At 54.0% G+C, this 12950-nt stretch overlaps 1 protein-coding gene across 1 annotated transcript; it reads left to right on the top strand.

The window, feature by feature from the left end:
- Positions 1-10687: 10687 nt before the first annotated feature.
- LOC124707191 (galactoside 2-alpha-L-fucosyltransferase-like) lies at positions 10688-12504 on the top strand. The gene is made up of 2 exons (XM_047238852.1): positions 10688-10865; positions 11039-12504. Exons 1-2 carry the CDS (start codon positions 10688-10690, stop codon positions 12502-12504), a joined length of 1644 nt encoding a protein of 547 aa, XP_047094808.1.
- The last annotated feature ends 446 nt before the right edge of the window (positions 12505-12950 follow it).

Raw genomic sequence — 12950 nt, 5'->3', positions numbered from 1 at the left:
GAACTTTCTACGCTCCTAGAACCCGGGGAAGTCGAACGATTGGATTAGACGTGAACACAAGTCGATTTTCGGCGGTTGGTTGCAAAAACATCTCCTGAATAACAAAGATATTGAAGATCAGATGTACTTGCTGGCCCAGACACCATCTTCGACTGTAGTGACTTTCCAAGGGTACGAGATAAATGGGAATATATTTTACACGATCGCCCAAGATAAAAAGAGCACCAACCAAAACAGTGGTGTCCGATTTGATGCAATAATGAATGAAGGCCCAAATGACAGATATTATGGTTACATAGAGGATATATGGGAACTTGACTATGGACCTTCTTTTAAGGTCCCTTTGTTTAGGTGCAAATGGGTCAACAAAACAGGAGGCGGGGTTCAGGTAGACAAGTTGTATGGAATGGCAACAGTGGATCTCAACAATCTTGGGTATAGAGACGAACCGTTCGTCCTAGCCAAGGATGTGGCCCAGGTTTTCTATGTGAAGGATATGTCTACCAAACCAAGAAAAAGGAAACATAAGGAAACAAATACATCAAACGATGAGCCAAAGCGCCACATAGTTCTTTACGGAAAAAGAAACATCGTGGGAGTGGAGGACAAGATAGACATGTCGAGAAGATTATAATAAGTTTGATGAAATTCCACCCTTCGAGTGAACATTGATCCAAGCATCAAGTTAAATGATGAAGATGCTCCATGGTTAAGGCCGAAGAAGATTAAATGATGAAGATGCTCCATCATCAAGTTAATTGAAGAATGTTCATGGCACAAATGAGTATCTCAACATGGCAATCAATTTCCCATTTATTTTTGTGTAATCATTTAACTGTATGTAAGATATGAAAAGTGGAGATGCGCCACGGGAGATTTCCCAACCCTTTCCCCAACACTGTTAGAGGAGATGTAGTCGTTCAGGGGCTTGCAGGGAAAAATTCCAAGGCGCAGTTTCTAAGATGCCGTAGGGCGTGTGCACCAACGACATCTTCGAGAAACTGCGCCACGGGAGATTTCCCAACCCTTTCCCCAACACTATTAGAGGAGATGTAGTCGTTCAGGGGCTTGCAGGAAAAATTCCAAGGCGCAGTTTCTAAAGATGCCGTAGGGCATGTGCACCAACGACATCTTCGAGAAACTGCGCCACGGGAGATTTCCCAACCCTTTCCCCAACAACGTTAGAGGAGATGTAGTCGTTCGGGGGCTTGCGGGGAAAAATTCCGAGGAGCAGCTTCCGAAGATGACGTAGGGCGTGTGCACCAACGACATCTTCGAGAAGCTGCGCCACGGAGATTTCCCAACCCTTCCCTTCATCCATGGGAATGAAACTCTGCTTGGCTTGTTGATCCGCTTGGCAAGGCGTATCGATGCTCCTTTTATAGGCACGGCACCTCTTCTACTTTGTCTTGTTCCTTCGACAGGGCGTCGTGCGCTACATGCTTTATCTCATCGAGCAGTGCGTCCACCCATGCATTCTTATCCTGCCGACATCTTTAGTCCCGGTTGTACCCACCAGCCGGGACTAAAGGTTACCCACACGTCCTTATCCCACCGACAGTTTTGTTAGATGAAAAAAAGGATCTTTCGTGGCGATGTATCTTAATTAATTTTCAGTTGAGCTATGTACTTTAATTCCATGTATGTGGCGGGAAACTTCTCTCATCATCAGCGTCTGCCACAACGACTTTATTGAAACTACAATTAAAATAGATAAACAACTAGTCTAGTCGATCTACTCATCGTCGGAGGTTGTCTCGGTCCAAATGTCGTCCCACCAAGGGTCGTTGTCGGCCCAAGTTGTATTCGGGTTGTCGAGCTCGAACACGGCGACGGCCCGACGGTGGTGCCTGTTGTACCTGCGATGTGCCCGGAGGTCAGCGAAGAACGCGTCGGTGTTGTCGACGTCGTTGGGGAACTGTGCCCTCCACTGGTGCATCAACTCCTCGTCGTGCTCGGCGATGGCGATCCGGCGCTGCACCTGGCGGTGGCGGCGACGGTCCTCGTCGTCGACGAGACACGGCGTCGGCGCGAGGAACTCCGCCTCCTCTAGCGATTCGACGTCTGGGAAGTTCATGTCGCGCTGTGGCCGCCCAAATCGCCATGCGGCCGCGTCGTAAGCGCGCGCCGCCAGCTCCGGGGTTTTGTACGTGCCGAGGGTGAGCCGGAAGCCACCGGCGCACATCTCGGCGTAGAACCTACCGTTCGGACGCGCTCGGACGCCACGGAAGCCGGATGAGCCGCGACGGCGCGGCGGCATCCTGGCGACGAATGAAAGGAGGCGACGGCGACGTGTGGTTCCGCGCGCACGCCGCGCTTTATAGCACAGCGACGCGGCAAGTTTGGCGACAGGTGGCGCGGGGAAGCGGCGGGGCGTGGCACGTGGAAGCGGCATCTACACGTCGCACGCCGGCGGCGGCGAGGCGAGGCACGTGGAAGCTGCGGCGACAGGTGACGCGGGGAAGCGGCGGGGCGTGGCACGGGGAAGCGGCGGTGACACGTGGCACGGGGAAGGGACACGTGGCACGGGGAAGGGACACATGTGGCACGGCGGCGGTGGCCAGTACATGGCGGTGACGGTGGTGGCCAGTACACTGCGGTGACGGTGGTGGCCAGTACACGGCGGTGGCGGTGGCGGCGGTGGCCAGTACACGGCGGTGGCGGTGGCCAGTACACGGCGGTGGCGACTGTGGCATGTACATGGCGGTGGCGGCGGTGGCCAGTATACGGCGGTGGCGGTGGCCTGTACACGGTGGTGGCGGTAGCCAGTACACGGCGGTGGCGACGGTGGCCTGTACATGGCGGTGGAGGTGGCGGCGGTGGCCAGTACACGGCGGTGGCGGTGGCCAGTACACGGCGGTGGCGACTGTGGCATGTACATGGCGGTGACGGTGGCGGTGGTGGCCAGTACACGGCGGTGGCGGTGGCCAGTACACGGCGGTGGCGGTAGCCAGTACACGGCGGTGGTGACGGTGGCCTGTACATGGCGGTGGCGGTGGCGGCGGTGGCCAGTACACGGCGGTGGCGGTGGCCAGTACACGGCGGTGGCGGCGGTGGCCAGTACATGGCGGTGGCGGTGGCCAGTACACGGCGGTGGCGGTGGCCAGTACACGGCGGTGGCGGTGGCTAGTACACGGCGGTGGCGACGGTGGCCTGTACATGGCGGTGGCGGTGGCGACGGTGGCCTGTACATGGCGGTGGCGGTGGCGACGGTGGCCTGTACACGGCGGTGGCGGTGGCGGCGGTGGCCAGTACATGGCGGTGAAGGTGGTGGCCAGTACACGGCGGTGGCGGCGGTGGCTAGTACATGGTGGCGGCGGCGGTGGACACGTGTGGCACGGCGGTGGCCAGTACGTGGTTTTTTTTTATTTGAAATAAGGCGGGAATGAAATTTAAAAAAAAAATTGGCCTTTGGTCCCAGTTTGTAATATAAACCGGGCCTAAAGGCTTATTTTTGCTGTGATTTTCGCTGCGCGCGCAAAATAGGCCTTTAGTCCCAAAGGGGGGCCTTTGGTCTCGGTTTGTAATACGAACCGGGCCCAAAGGGGGTCTCCCCTATAACTGCTGCCGCCTCGTCTCCGCGGAGATCAATCCCGCGGAGACGACGCAAACCACGCCGCCAGGCTGCCCAACTCCCGTGCCCGCGCCGTAGCCGCCGCTGTTCGCCGCCGTCCTCCGCCGTCCTCCGCCGCCGCCGACGCCACCGCCCCCTCCTGCCGCCGCGCGCGCGCGCACCCCTCGTCTGCATCCTCCCCCGCACGGCCACGCGCGCCGCGTGGCCCGCCGGCGCCCGCCGCCCGGTGCCGCGTCGCCCGCCGACGCCCACCGCCGGTGCCGGCCGTCGGCGCCCTCCGCCGCCGCCCGCCACCGCGCCTCCCCGCAGGTATGGCGCGCGCGCCCTCCCTCTCCCTCCTCCGGCCGGCCGACCGACGGCCCCGGCCGGCCGGCGGCCACCCTTTTTTTATTTTTTTATTTCTTATCAAATTCGAAAAAAATGTTAGTATATGTTAGTATATAGTTAGTATAGTTAATTCGAAAAAAATGTTAGTATATAGTTAGTATATAGTTAGTATAGTTAATAGTGAAATTTGACATATATTGTTAGTATATTGTTAGTATAGTTAATTCGAAAAAATGTTATATAGAAAATAGTGAAATTTATATATCCGACCGCCACCATCTCCGGTAGTGCGGGCACCGAGTCCGTGGCGGTGCCCCTGCCGGCGCCCCTGCCGGTGCCGAGTCCGTGGCGGTGCCCCTACCGGCGCCCGTGGCTGTGCCGAGTCCGTGGCGGTGCCGCCGCGACTAGTGCCGACGCCCCCAAAATAGAGTATATATATAGTGCCGGCGCCCCCCCCCCAGATGGCTCAGGGGCAGGCTGTAGATCCTGCATTGCTCAATGCCCTCGTCCCGCTGCAATCTCAACAACACCGGAAAAGCAGCGTGGCTTCCAGTCAGCAGGTGGATAATGATGATGATGACCAGGTGGTCGAGCCTCCTCGCTACCCCCGTGGATGATCTCACCGAGAGCCGTCCTTGTGAGCCGCATGTTAAAGTTTTCAACCTATCCTTCAAGGCGGCGGTCGACATCCTCTTACCTACAAGGTCTTACCATTGCCGTCCGGTCCAAGACGACTTTGCTCGTTGTGATGGTGGATGAAGTGTTGAGAGATTATGAGGGGTTGGTGCTTGAGCACCCTGCAGGTGAAGATGGGGAAATCAAAGAACTGGGAGAAGCCCGTAGAACCATCGTGCAATGGCGGAAGGAGAACATTGTGTTTCCAGGTGAGAAGCCACCAAGCAGGCCACCTCGTCCGCCTCCTCCGCCACCTGCGCAGTCTCCTCCGCGTGATGATTCTCCTCTGCGCGATGATGATTCCCCTGTGCATGAGCAGTCTCCTCCGCGTGAGAATACTCCGCCGCCTCCTCCTCCTCGTCAGGAGACTCCGCCGCCTCCACCTAAGCAAAAGAGGAGGCTAACCGCGGCACCTCCTACAGCTCCGAAGAGATCATCAACTCCGATGAGGGCACAGACTCCATAGTTGTTACCACATGAGCAGACTGAAGAGCAAAAGGCGTTTCTTGCGCCGAAGAAGATGTTTATTCCACCGCATACAGTGAAGCAATTTTCCGAGACGAGAATGAAGAGACCTGAGCTGAGAGCTGATTATGACCGCTCTCTTGGACAGTCCTCTAGAGCGAGCAAAGAAGCAAAAAAAAAGTCGCCTAGCTTGGACAGCATGACATTCAGGCCATACCCCACTTCGTCGTGCAGCCCTATGATGATCCAGAGACGACATCGATGATCGAACGGGAGGCTAGAGCTCAGGGAGCATCAGTTGAGTACGAAGATTACTATCCAACGGCTCAAGTGGTAAACAAGTATAGATACGGATCTGATCTCGTCAAACACGGCGAGCTCGCGCGTCTAGGGACTCGGATGCGAAGGTTGCATGACTGGTACACGAAAGCCTGTCGAAGAGGTGATCGCTACCTCACGGTGTATCTTAGAGATGAGCATTACTTCCGGGGGTTGAGGAGATAAACCTTGAGTTAGAAGAACTGTTTCGAGTTATTCAATCAAGACGCCCTCGACAAAGCTGTCATCGGTTGCTACGCACCGTAAGTGATTTATTTATGTAATTAAGTCCGTAGCTCAGTGCTCATTCATTTGCACTAACAATTATCCTCACTATATTCTTTGTGTACGCTATACATTTAATTATGCGAGAATGAAGAAGCTCGAATGCAAAAGAGGCAAGCTCCTACCGCTGGGGTTCATAGACCCAGACACAGTTCATGAAGTTACGATTCGAGACTTCGCCAAGGACACAGAGGACAACATGGTAATGTTTTTAGTGAAGCAAGCAAACAAAGAGGATATATTCTTTCCCTACAACTTCAAGTGAGTGTTATATATAACATACATTATGCTTGTGCACCTTCCACTTTATTCTCGTAATCATTGAGCTATGCTTGTGCAGATTCCACTTTATTCTCCTAATCATTGATCTTCACAAAGGAGTCGTAAATGTCATGGAATCGAAACGTAAAGAATATGCGGAATGGGCGGATATGGCCGCCATCCTCCAGAAGTAATTTCAATCAATTTCGTATTGGCATCTTCATATGTTCTAATTCGACGATATCATCAACTAATCAATAACTCATTTACTCATTATTTTTTGCCGGGCAGGGCTTGGAAATGGTTCATCACTACTGTTCCGGGTAAATGAAAACCGGAGCTTACATTTCAAGATTACCCTGTAAGTAGTACTATATATATAGCTATGTCCGTGAAACTCTATATATGATATTTACTTTCAATACGATGCTTGATTATTAGTTTGATCGTACTATTTTTTCGTAAAGTGTATGAGGCAGAAACCCGGGAATAACTTATGTGGATACTTCATTCGTAACATGGCCTGTCCCAAGGGTGGGGATGCCTGTATACACCACACTCGTGTACGATAACAAATTCTCACAATTATCTTAATTAGTACCATCTATTGTATTGAGTTCCATTCATATATTGATCTCCTTTTTTAAATATAGATGAAGCGCCCGCGGGACACTCTCATAACGGAGGATCAAATACGAGCAATTTAAGAGGAAATCGCGGGATTCTTTATTACCGAGGTCATTACCCCAGATGGAGAGCACTATGCGAAGGTCATAGATATGGAGCAACTTCGTAGAGGCTAATAGATTTAGTAAAGAGATCCGACTAGCTTTATATTGTAAATATGCATGCATTACGTGTACTGTTGACGATGTCTATATATATTCACGACGATATTTTGTGGTTTCTTCAATGATATATATGCATTGTTGAAACTCTACCGCGGCAGAGAAACGCCATGTTTCTTTGCCGCGGCAGAGAAACGCTGCTACAGCCTAAACCTGTGCCGCGGCAGAGAAATAGCAATTCTCTGCCGCGGCAGAGAACCACGAACCGGGACCAAAGGCCATCCACCGCGAGCTTCCTGGCCGCACCACGTGGCGCCGCCTTTAGGCCCGGTGCAACTTTGAACCGGGACTAAAGGGGGGACCCTTTAGTCCCGCCTAATTGGTCCAGGTTTGGAAACCGGGACTGAAGGCCCAAATGGACCGGGCCTATAGCCCCGTTTTCCACTAGTGGAAAGGGAAAAAAGAGAATGACATGACTGTTGGCACAGTCTTGACGCCGTTGCGCTTATGCCTCACCGTCAAGGCGTTGACCGGTGTGCCAATGGCTTTCTATGCCAACGGCCAAACTGAGCATGTGCCAATGGTGGCTGTCAACACAGGTTGCCCTTTTTATGCTTGATCCCTGTGCCGATGGTGCCGACAAAAAACCGTTGGCACAGATCCTGGTCGTCGGCACCTTGTTGTTTTCCCGTAGTGATCTATTAGTGCAACTCTTCTTCCAATAGTTCTACTATGCCTTCAAAAGCTTTCCATGATTCACCTTCACAATTTTCGTGAAGTTGGTCTCGGAAGGGATACCATTTCCTCCAAGTTATCAAAGAATCTGACGACCAAATTGCATTTTTCAATTAGTAGGTTTAACTTGGAAAGAATCATTCTCCATTTCAATTTAGCCGTTGAGATTTTAATTTTTTGACTAAAAGATCAGAAGTGGATTCTTCATTAACTGGCCTCGGCCAGACATCCTTTGACACACATAAAGAACCCCTTTTGGTGTACCCACAAAAATTTAAACCGAAAAAGTTGAGCCCTTGCGATGATAGTATCAAACTATCAATACTCACAAGGTGCCGGACATGATCTAAGGTAGACTTAGCCATTGTAGTGACTACTATGTTCGGATAGGAGGTGATCCAGTTGAAGCTAGTAAAAAACTAGTCGAGTTGTTCGAGAAGATGATCCCACTGCATGTTCGACCAAGTGAACAATCTGCATCACAAATCGTTCACTTGGTCGAACATTGCCGGCAACGGGTGATCCCGCTAGCAGCAAGACATTGTGTGTGTAGACATTGGAACATGTGTACTAAATATGTCTTTTGTGATTCACAGAAAACAATTTCCCATTTTTTTGTTATTTGCCTGTTTTTTAGTCTTGTTTGGAGAGTTGTACATTTTACATATAATATAAAATTAATGTTTTTGGTAATTGGATTAATGGAGTTGACAAGAAAAAAAAAGTTAGAATTATTGTGGAATTGTGTGCTTTAGTTTGCAATTTAGAATTGTCGAAACGATGTGATATTAAACAAAGTACCAACCCAAAATTATTGCAGATTATTCACAGAGCTTCTTCACATATGGTCCTACATCTTTCCTATGGAGCATCGAGGACATGAATATTGGATGGTATTGGCGGATAACGGTCGTTCGAGCTATATATCTTTAACTAGGGTAGGGTGTTTGGCTACATATCAAACGAGTTCAAGATGCATAGAGAATTTTTGAGTTACATGTTTAGATGGCTAATTTATGCCGCCACTTTGTGCAATCCTTGGGATGTGAACTTTTTATACTATTTGCAACTTTGCAATAAAAGTCATATGTATCACATTGATGTAGAGGTTAACCTTTCATTTCGAAAAATATTTTGTCGTAACAAGTGGTATGTATGCATACTGCATATCGGTAACCGGAGGCGTATTAAACTGCATGATCGATTGCCACTAGTCGGCTGTTCCGATGCCATGCAAAGTTACAATGATGAGTCTTCAGTCTTCACAACGGTTCAATCTCTCGTTCTATAGATTTCTACTCTTAACAGGCATATCTTCGAGCTTTATTAGGGTTGGCTCTCGCGTCGCTCCCGCGAGCGACCGAGGGCCCCGGGCGACGCCGCCCCTTCAACCCCGTCCACACCCGTCCCCCTCCCTCGCCGCCGCCTGAGGGCGTCGCCGGGCAAAGCCCGCGCGGCGCAGGCGGCGGCGGGGCCCTTCTTCTCCCTCGCTCGGTGGTGGAGGCGCGGGCCTCAGCGACTGGTGAGGGCGCCGCGCGGTGCGGTGGGCGCGGCGGCACGGTCCTTCGACGACGGCGTGGAGACATCGGCGACTGGGCGCGCTCGCGACGGCGGCAGTTCTCCGGAGCGGCCATGGTGGCGGGCGGCGCGAGCTCCGGCCTGGGCGGGCGGAGGAAGATGAGGGCGACGCGGGTAGGTGCCTGGCGCGGCGTGCGGCGGCGCGGCGCCCGTCCGGCGTGAAGCGGTGGAGCTCCGGCGTGGTGGGGTGCTGCGGCCTAGAGGGATCTGGCCGCCTCGAGTCCGGGTCGGGGCAGGGGCCCCAGGCCCGTTTCGAGCCCATCTTCGCCCAGATCTGCAGATCTCCGGCAGCCATGGGGGCTGCAGGTGGTGATCCCCGGTTGCGGTGTCGGGGGCGATGGCCGGCCTGCCCCTCGTTCGGCGTCCGGCGGCCTCGATGCGACGCTCCTCCTCTTTTTTTTCCTTTCCGCCCGGTGTCGAGTTGGGAAGCCGGGGCGGCGGCCCTGGAAGGTGGGAGTCATGTTGGTTGGCGGGCGAGCCAATGACTCAGGTGCTGGCCGGTGACTACGGCCGTGAGGGCGGCGTGGTGGTCGGCGAGTTGAGTGTTGTGGGGTGTAGAGGACGGTGATGGTGCCAAAGGGAAACCTTTGCCTCTCGGGCCACGGCGGTGGCGTCCGCGGACGGCGTTCCCTTGTTGAAGGCGCTGTGAGGCTAATCTCCGTCCCTCTAATTCGTCCGGGTGAAAATCAAAGATCCTTGGATCGGGCGGTGGCGGCACTCCGGTGTCGTGCTCTTCTTGAAGACACCGTCTTGGAGTCCACAGCACGAGACTCACTGATGGTTGTGACGGAGGTGGTTCTTCGGCGATCCTCGGCAAGGCTTGCTCCGTGCCCTTCCCTTCTCGAGCTTCCTTGGCGCTGCTGTTCGGTTTGTGAGCAACGTGGGTCGGTCCCCGGTGGTGGTCGGCTTCCGATGGCGCGTCTGCGACGAAGGAGTGTTGTTGAGGCGTGCGTGAAAATGGCTCGCTCTCGGGTGAGCTCCGGCCCGACACTGTAGACTCCGGCTCTTCTTCGAGTCTTCGTAGGCGCTTTGGCTTGAGCTTGTTGGTCGCGCTTCCGGCTGTAGCTTCTTCGGTAGTTCGTGTGGGTGTGTGGTGTCGTTTTGTAAGCTGGGTTCAGCACTGTGTATCGTACTCGCAGTTGTTGGCTTTGTTAATTCAAAGTCGGGCACTTCAGTGCCTTTTATCTAAAAAAAAGTCTTCACAACGTGCCCAATGTTTAAAATGTCATGCCTAGAACATGTACAGCCGTTTACTTAGTACTACTACAGTAGTAGGGTCGAGTTTTTTTACTATACGTGGATTCCAGTTCTGTCTTCCAACTAGTAATTGAAAATCGATTACAGGAAAAAATGAATTCATCGGAATCGGAATAATCTCAGAGTCAGATGGCTGTGGTTTACTACTGGATCTAGACAATCACTTCAACTAGTAATTGAAAACCGATCAAAGGAAAATGAATTGATCGGAATCGGAGTAATCTCAGAGTCAGATGGCTACTGGATCTAGCAGTTTGACAATCACTTCAAGGACCACGTCAACAGAAAACAAGCATGCAGCAGGAAGCGGCAGCTTCTGCGAATCCTGCAACCCGTAGGCACTGAGAGCAGCACCAGCCGCACGGGCGTTGCGGCACGCAAGAGAGCGGCCAGCCCCAGCAGCTAGCTCACGCCGCCGCCGGCGATGACGAGGACGAAGACGACGCAGCTGGCCGCCCGTTGCAAGCGGTGGATCCCGGCGGTCAACGGCGTTCTCGTCGCCTTCGTACTGGTCGTGCCTACGCTAGTCATCCTCTTCGGTGGGCGCATTGGCGAGCAGCCAGCGGTCTGGATCAAGACGGCCGTTGGCGGCATACGGCGAGGTGAGACTGGTAGCTATGGTTCTGCTTCCAGTTTTCTACTCTATCATGCACGTCTGGACTCTGCAATACTGGTGTATGACTCTGCTTGGGCGAAATTGGATCAGTGGCACCACTTTCATGTCAAAAAGAACATGGGAGTTCGAAAACATGACAAAATTCTTCTGCAGGTGGAGACGACGATGTCTTCCTGCACCGGGAGACAACACGCGACGAAAGGCTTCTTGGCGGCCTCTTGGTCGAAGGCTTCGATCAAGAATCCTGCCACAGCCGGTACCAGTCCGCCGTGTACCGTCGGAACCCCGGCAGGAAACCTTCGCAGTACCTCGTCTCCAAGTTACGGAACCATGAGGCCCTGCAAAGACAGTGCGGCCCGGCCACCGCCGCCTACGCCAACGCCCTGGAGCAGCTCAAGTCTGGCAAGAGCCCTACGTCGCCGGAGTGCAGGTACGTGGTCTCCATCTCGTACCGCGGCCTCGGCAACCGGATCATCGCCACAGCGTCCGCCTTCCTGTACGCGGTCCTCACCGACCGCGTCTTCCTCGTCGACCCCAGCGCAGCCATGGACGACCTGTTCTGCGAGCCGTTCCCCAACACGTCATGGCTGGTGCCTCCGGGCTTCCCGGTCTGGTACCAGAGCTTCTACCTCTCCACGCCGGAGCGGTACGGTAGGATGCGGGAGGACGGAGTGCTCAGAACCGACGCGGAGAACGGCTCCGCGGCCTCGGGGGAGCTGCCGGCGTTCGCCTACATCCACCTGGACTACAACCAGACGGCCCACGACAAGCTCTTCTTCTGCGACGACGACCAGCGGCTGCTGTCCAACATCCAGTGGCTGCTCATACGGACGGACGGCTACATCGCGCCGGGCCTCTTCCTCGTGGAAGCGTTCCAGGATGAGCTCGACCGGATGTTCCCGGAGCGCGACGCCGTGTTCCACCACCTCGGCAGGTACCTGTTCCACCCGACCAACCGCGTGTGGGGACTCATCACGCGCTACTACGACGCGCACTTGGCGTGGGCGCGGCGCGTGGTCGGGATCCAGGTGCGCGTGGGGTGGTCCGAGTCGCCGGAGACCCTGAAGCAGATCAAGATGTGCACGCAGAACGAGGGGCTGCTCCCGGCGGTGCTCGGCGAGAAGGACGAGGAGCCGCTGGTGGCGCCGCGCGGTGTTGGTGCCAAACGCACCGCCGTTCTGATGACCTCTCTCGGGGTCTGGTACTACGACAACATGAAGGGGATGTACTGGGAGCGCGCGACGGCGAGCGGCGAGGTGGTCGTCTTCGACCAGCCGAGCCACGAAGAGGTCCAGCGCTACGGCGTCAAGTCGCACGAGCACAAGGCCTGGGCCGAGATCTACCTGCTGAGCATGACGGACACGCTCGTCACCAGCGGCGAGTCGACCTTCGGCTACGTGGCGCAGGGGCTTGCCGGGATGAGGCCGTGGGTGCTCGACACGGGGATGGTCAACAGCACGGTGGGCTGGCCGTGCAGCAGGGACCTGTCCATGGAGCCGTGCTACCACATCCCACCGACGTACGGCTGTAAGCGACGGGAAGACACGGGCAAGATCGTGCCGCATGTGCGACACTGCAAGGACAGGCCCATGGGGTTGAAGCTAGTAGACACAAAGGATTGGTGAAACGGGACAAAAGGAAACATATATGCAAACATTTTTCAAATATAGTAGACTGTACCTATTTCACAGTGTAATGAGATATTGTTGTTTCACAATGGAGTATCAGTGTATTACTCCCTCCGTCCATAACATGTATCTCATTTTTGTTATAATTTGCATCTATTTATACACTGAATAATGAGAAGGTAGAGGTCCCTCTGGCGGCAGCTCCGGCGAAGTTTCCCCCTCCAATTTTTGGTGGTTCTGTCTCTGTTTCGATGTTTCTCTGTTTTCACGGTGCTCTCCTCTCGAGATGCGTATGAGACCCTTTATATAGGCACTGTGTAGGTCAAGCTTATGATCTGGAAATGAAGAGGGGCGGACGGCGATGCTCGAGGTGAGAAAGAGGTCTGGTAGCGCAACCTAGGTAGGAACCCGCCACATGTGCACTTTTGGGCCTCAGGGCTCCC

The sequence above is a fragment of the Lolium rigidum genome, chromosome 1 (assembly GCF_022539505.1).
Source record: "Lolium rigidum isolate FL_2022 chromosome 1, APGP_CSIRO_Lrig_0.1, whole genome shotgun sequence".
Lineage (NCBI taxonomy): Eukaryota > Viridiplantae > Streptophyta > Magnoliopsida > Poales > Poaceae > Lolium > Lolium rigidum.
Note: the sequence above shows the minus strand (reverse complement) of the source record. Positions and strands in the feature narration are given on the sequence as shown.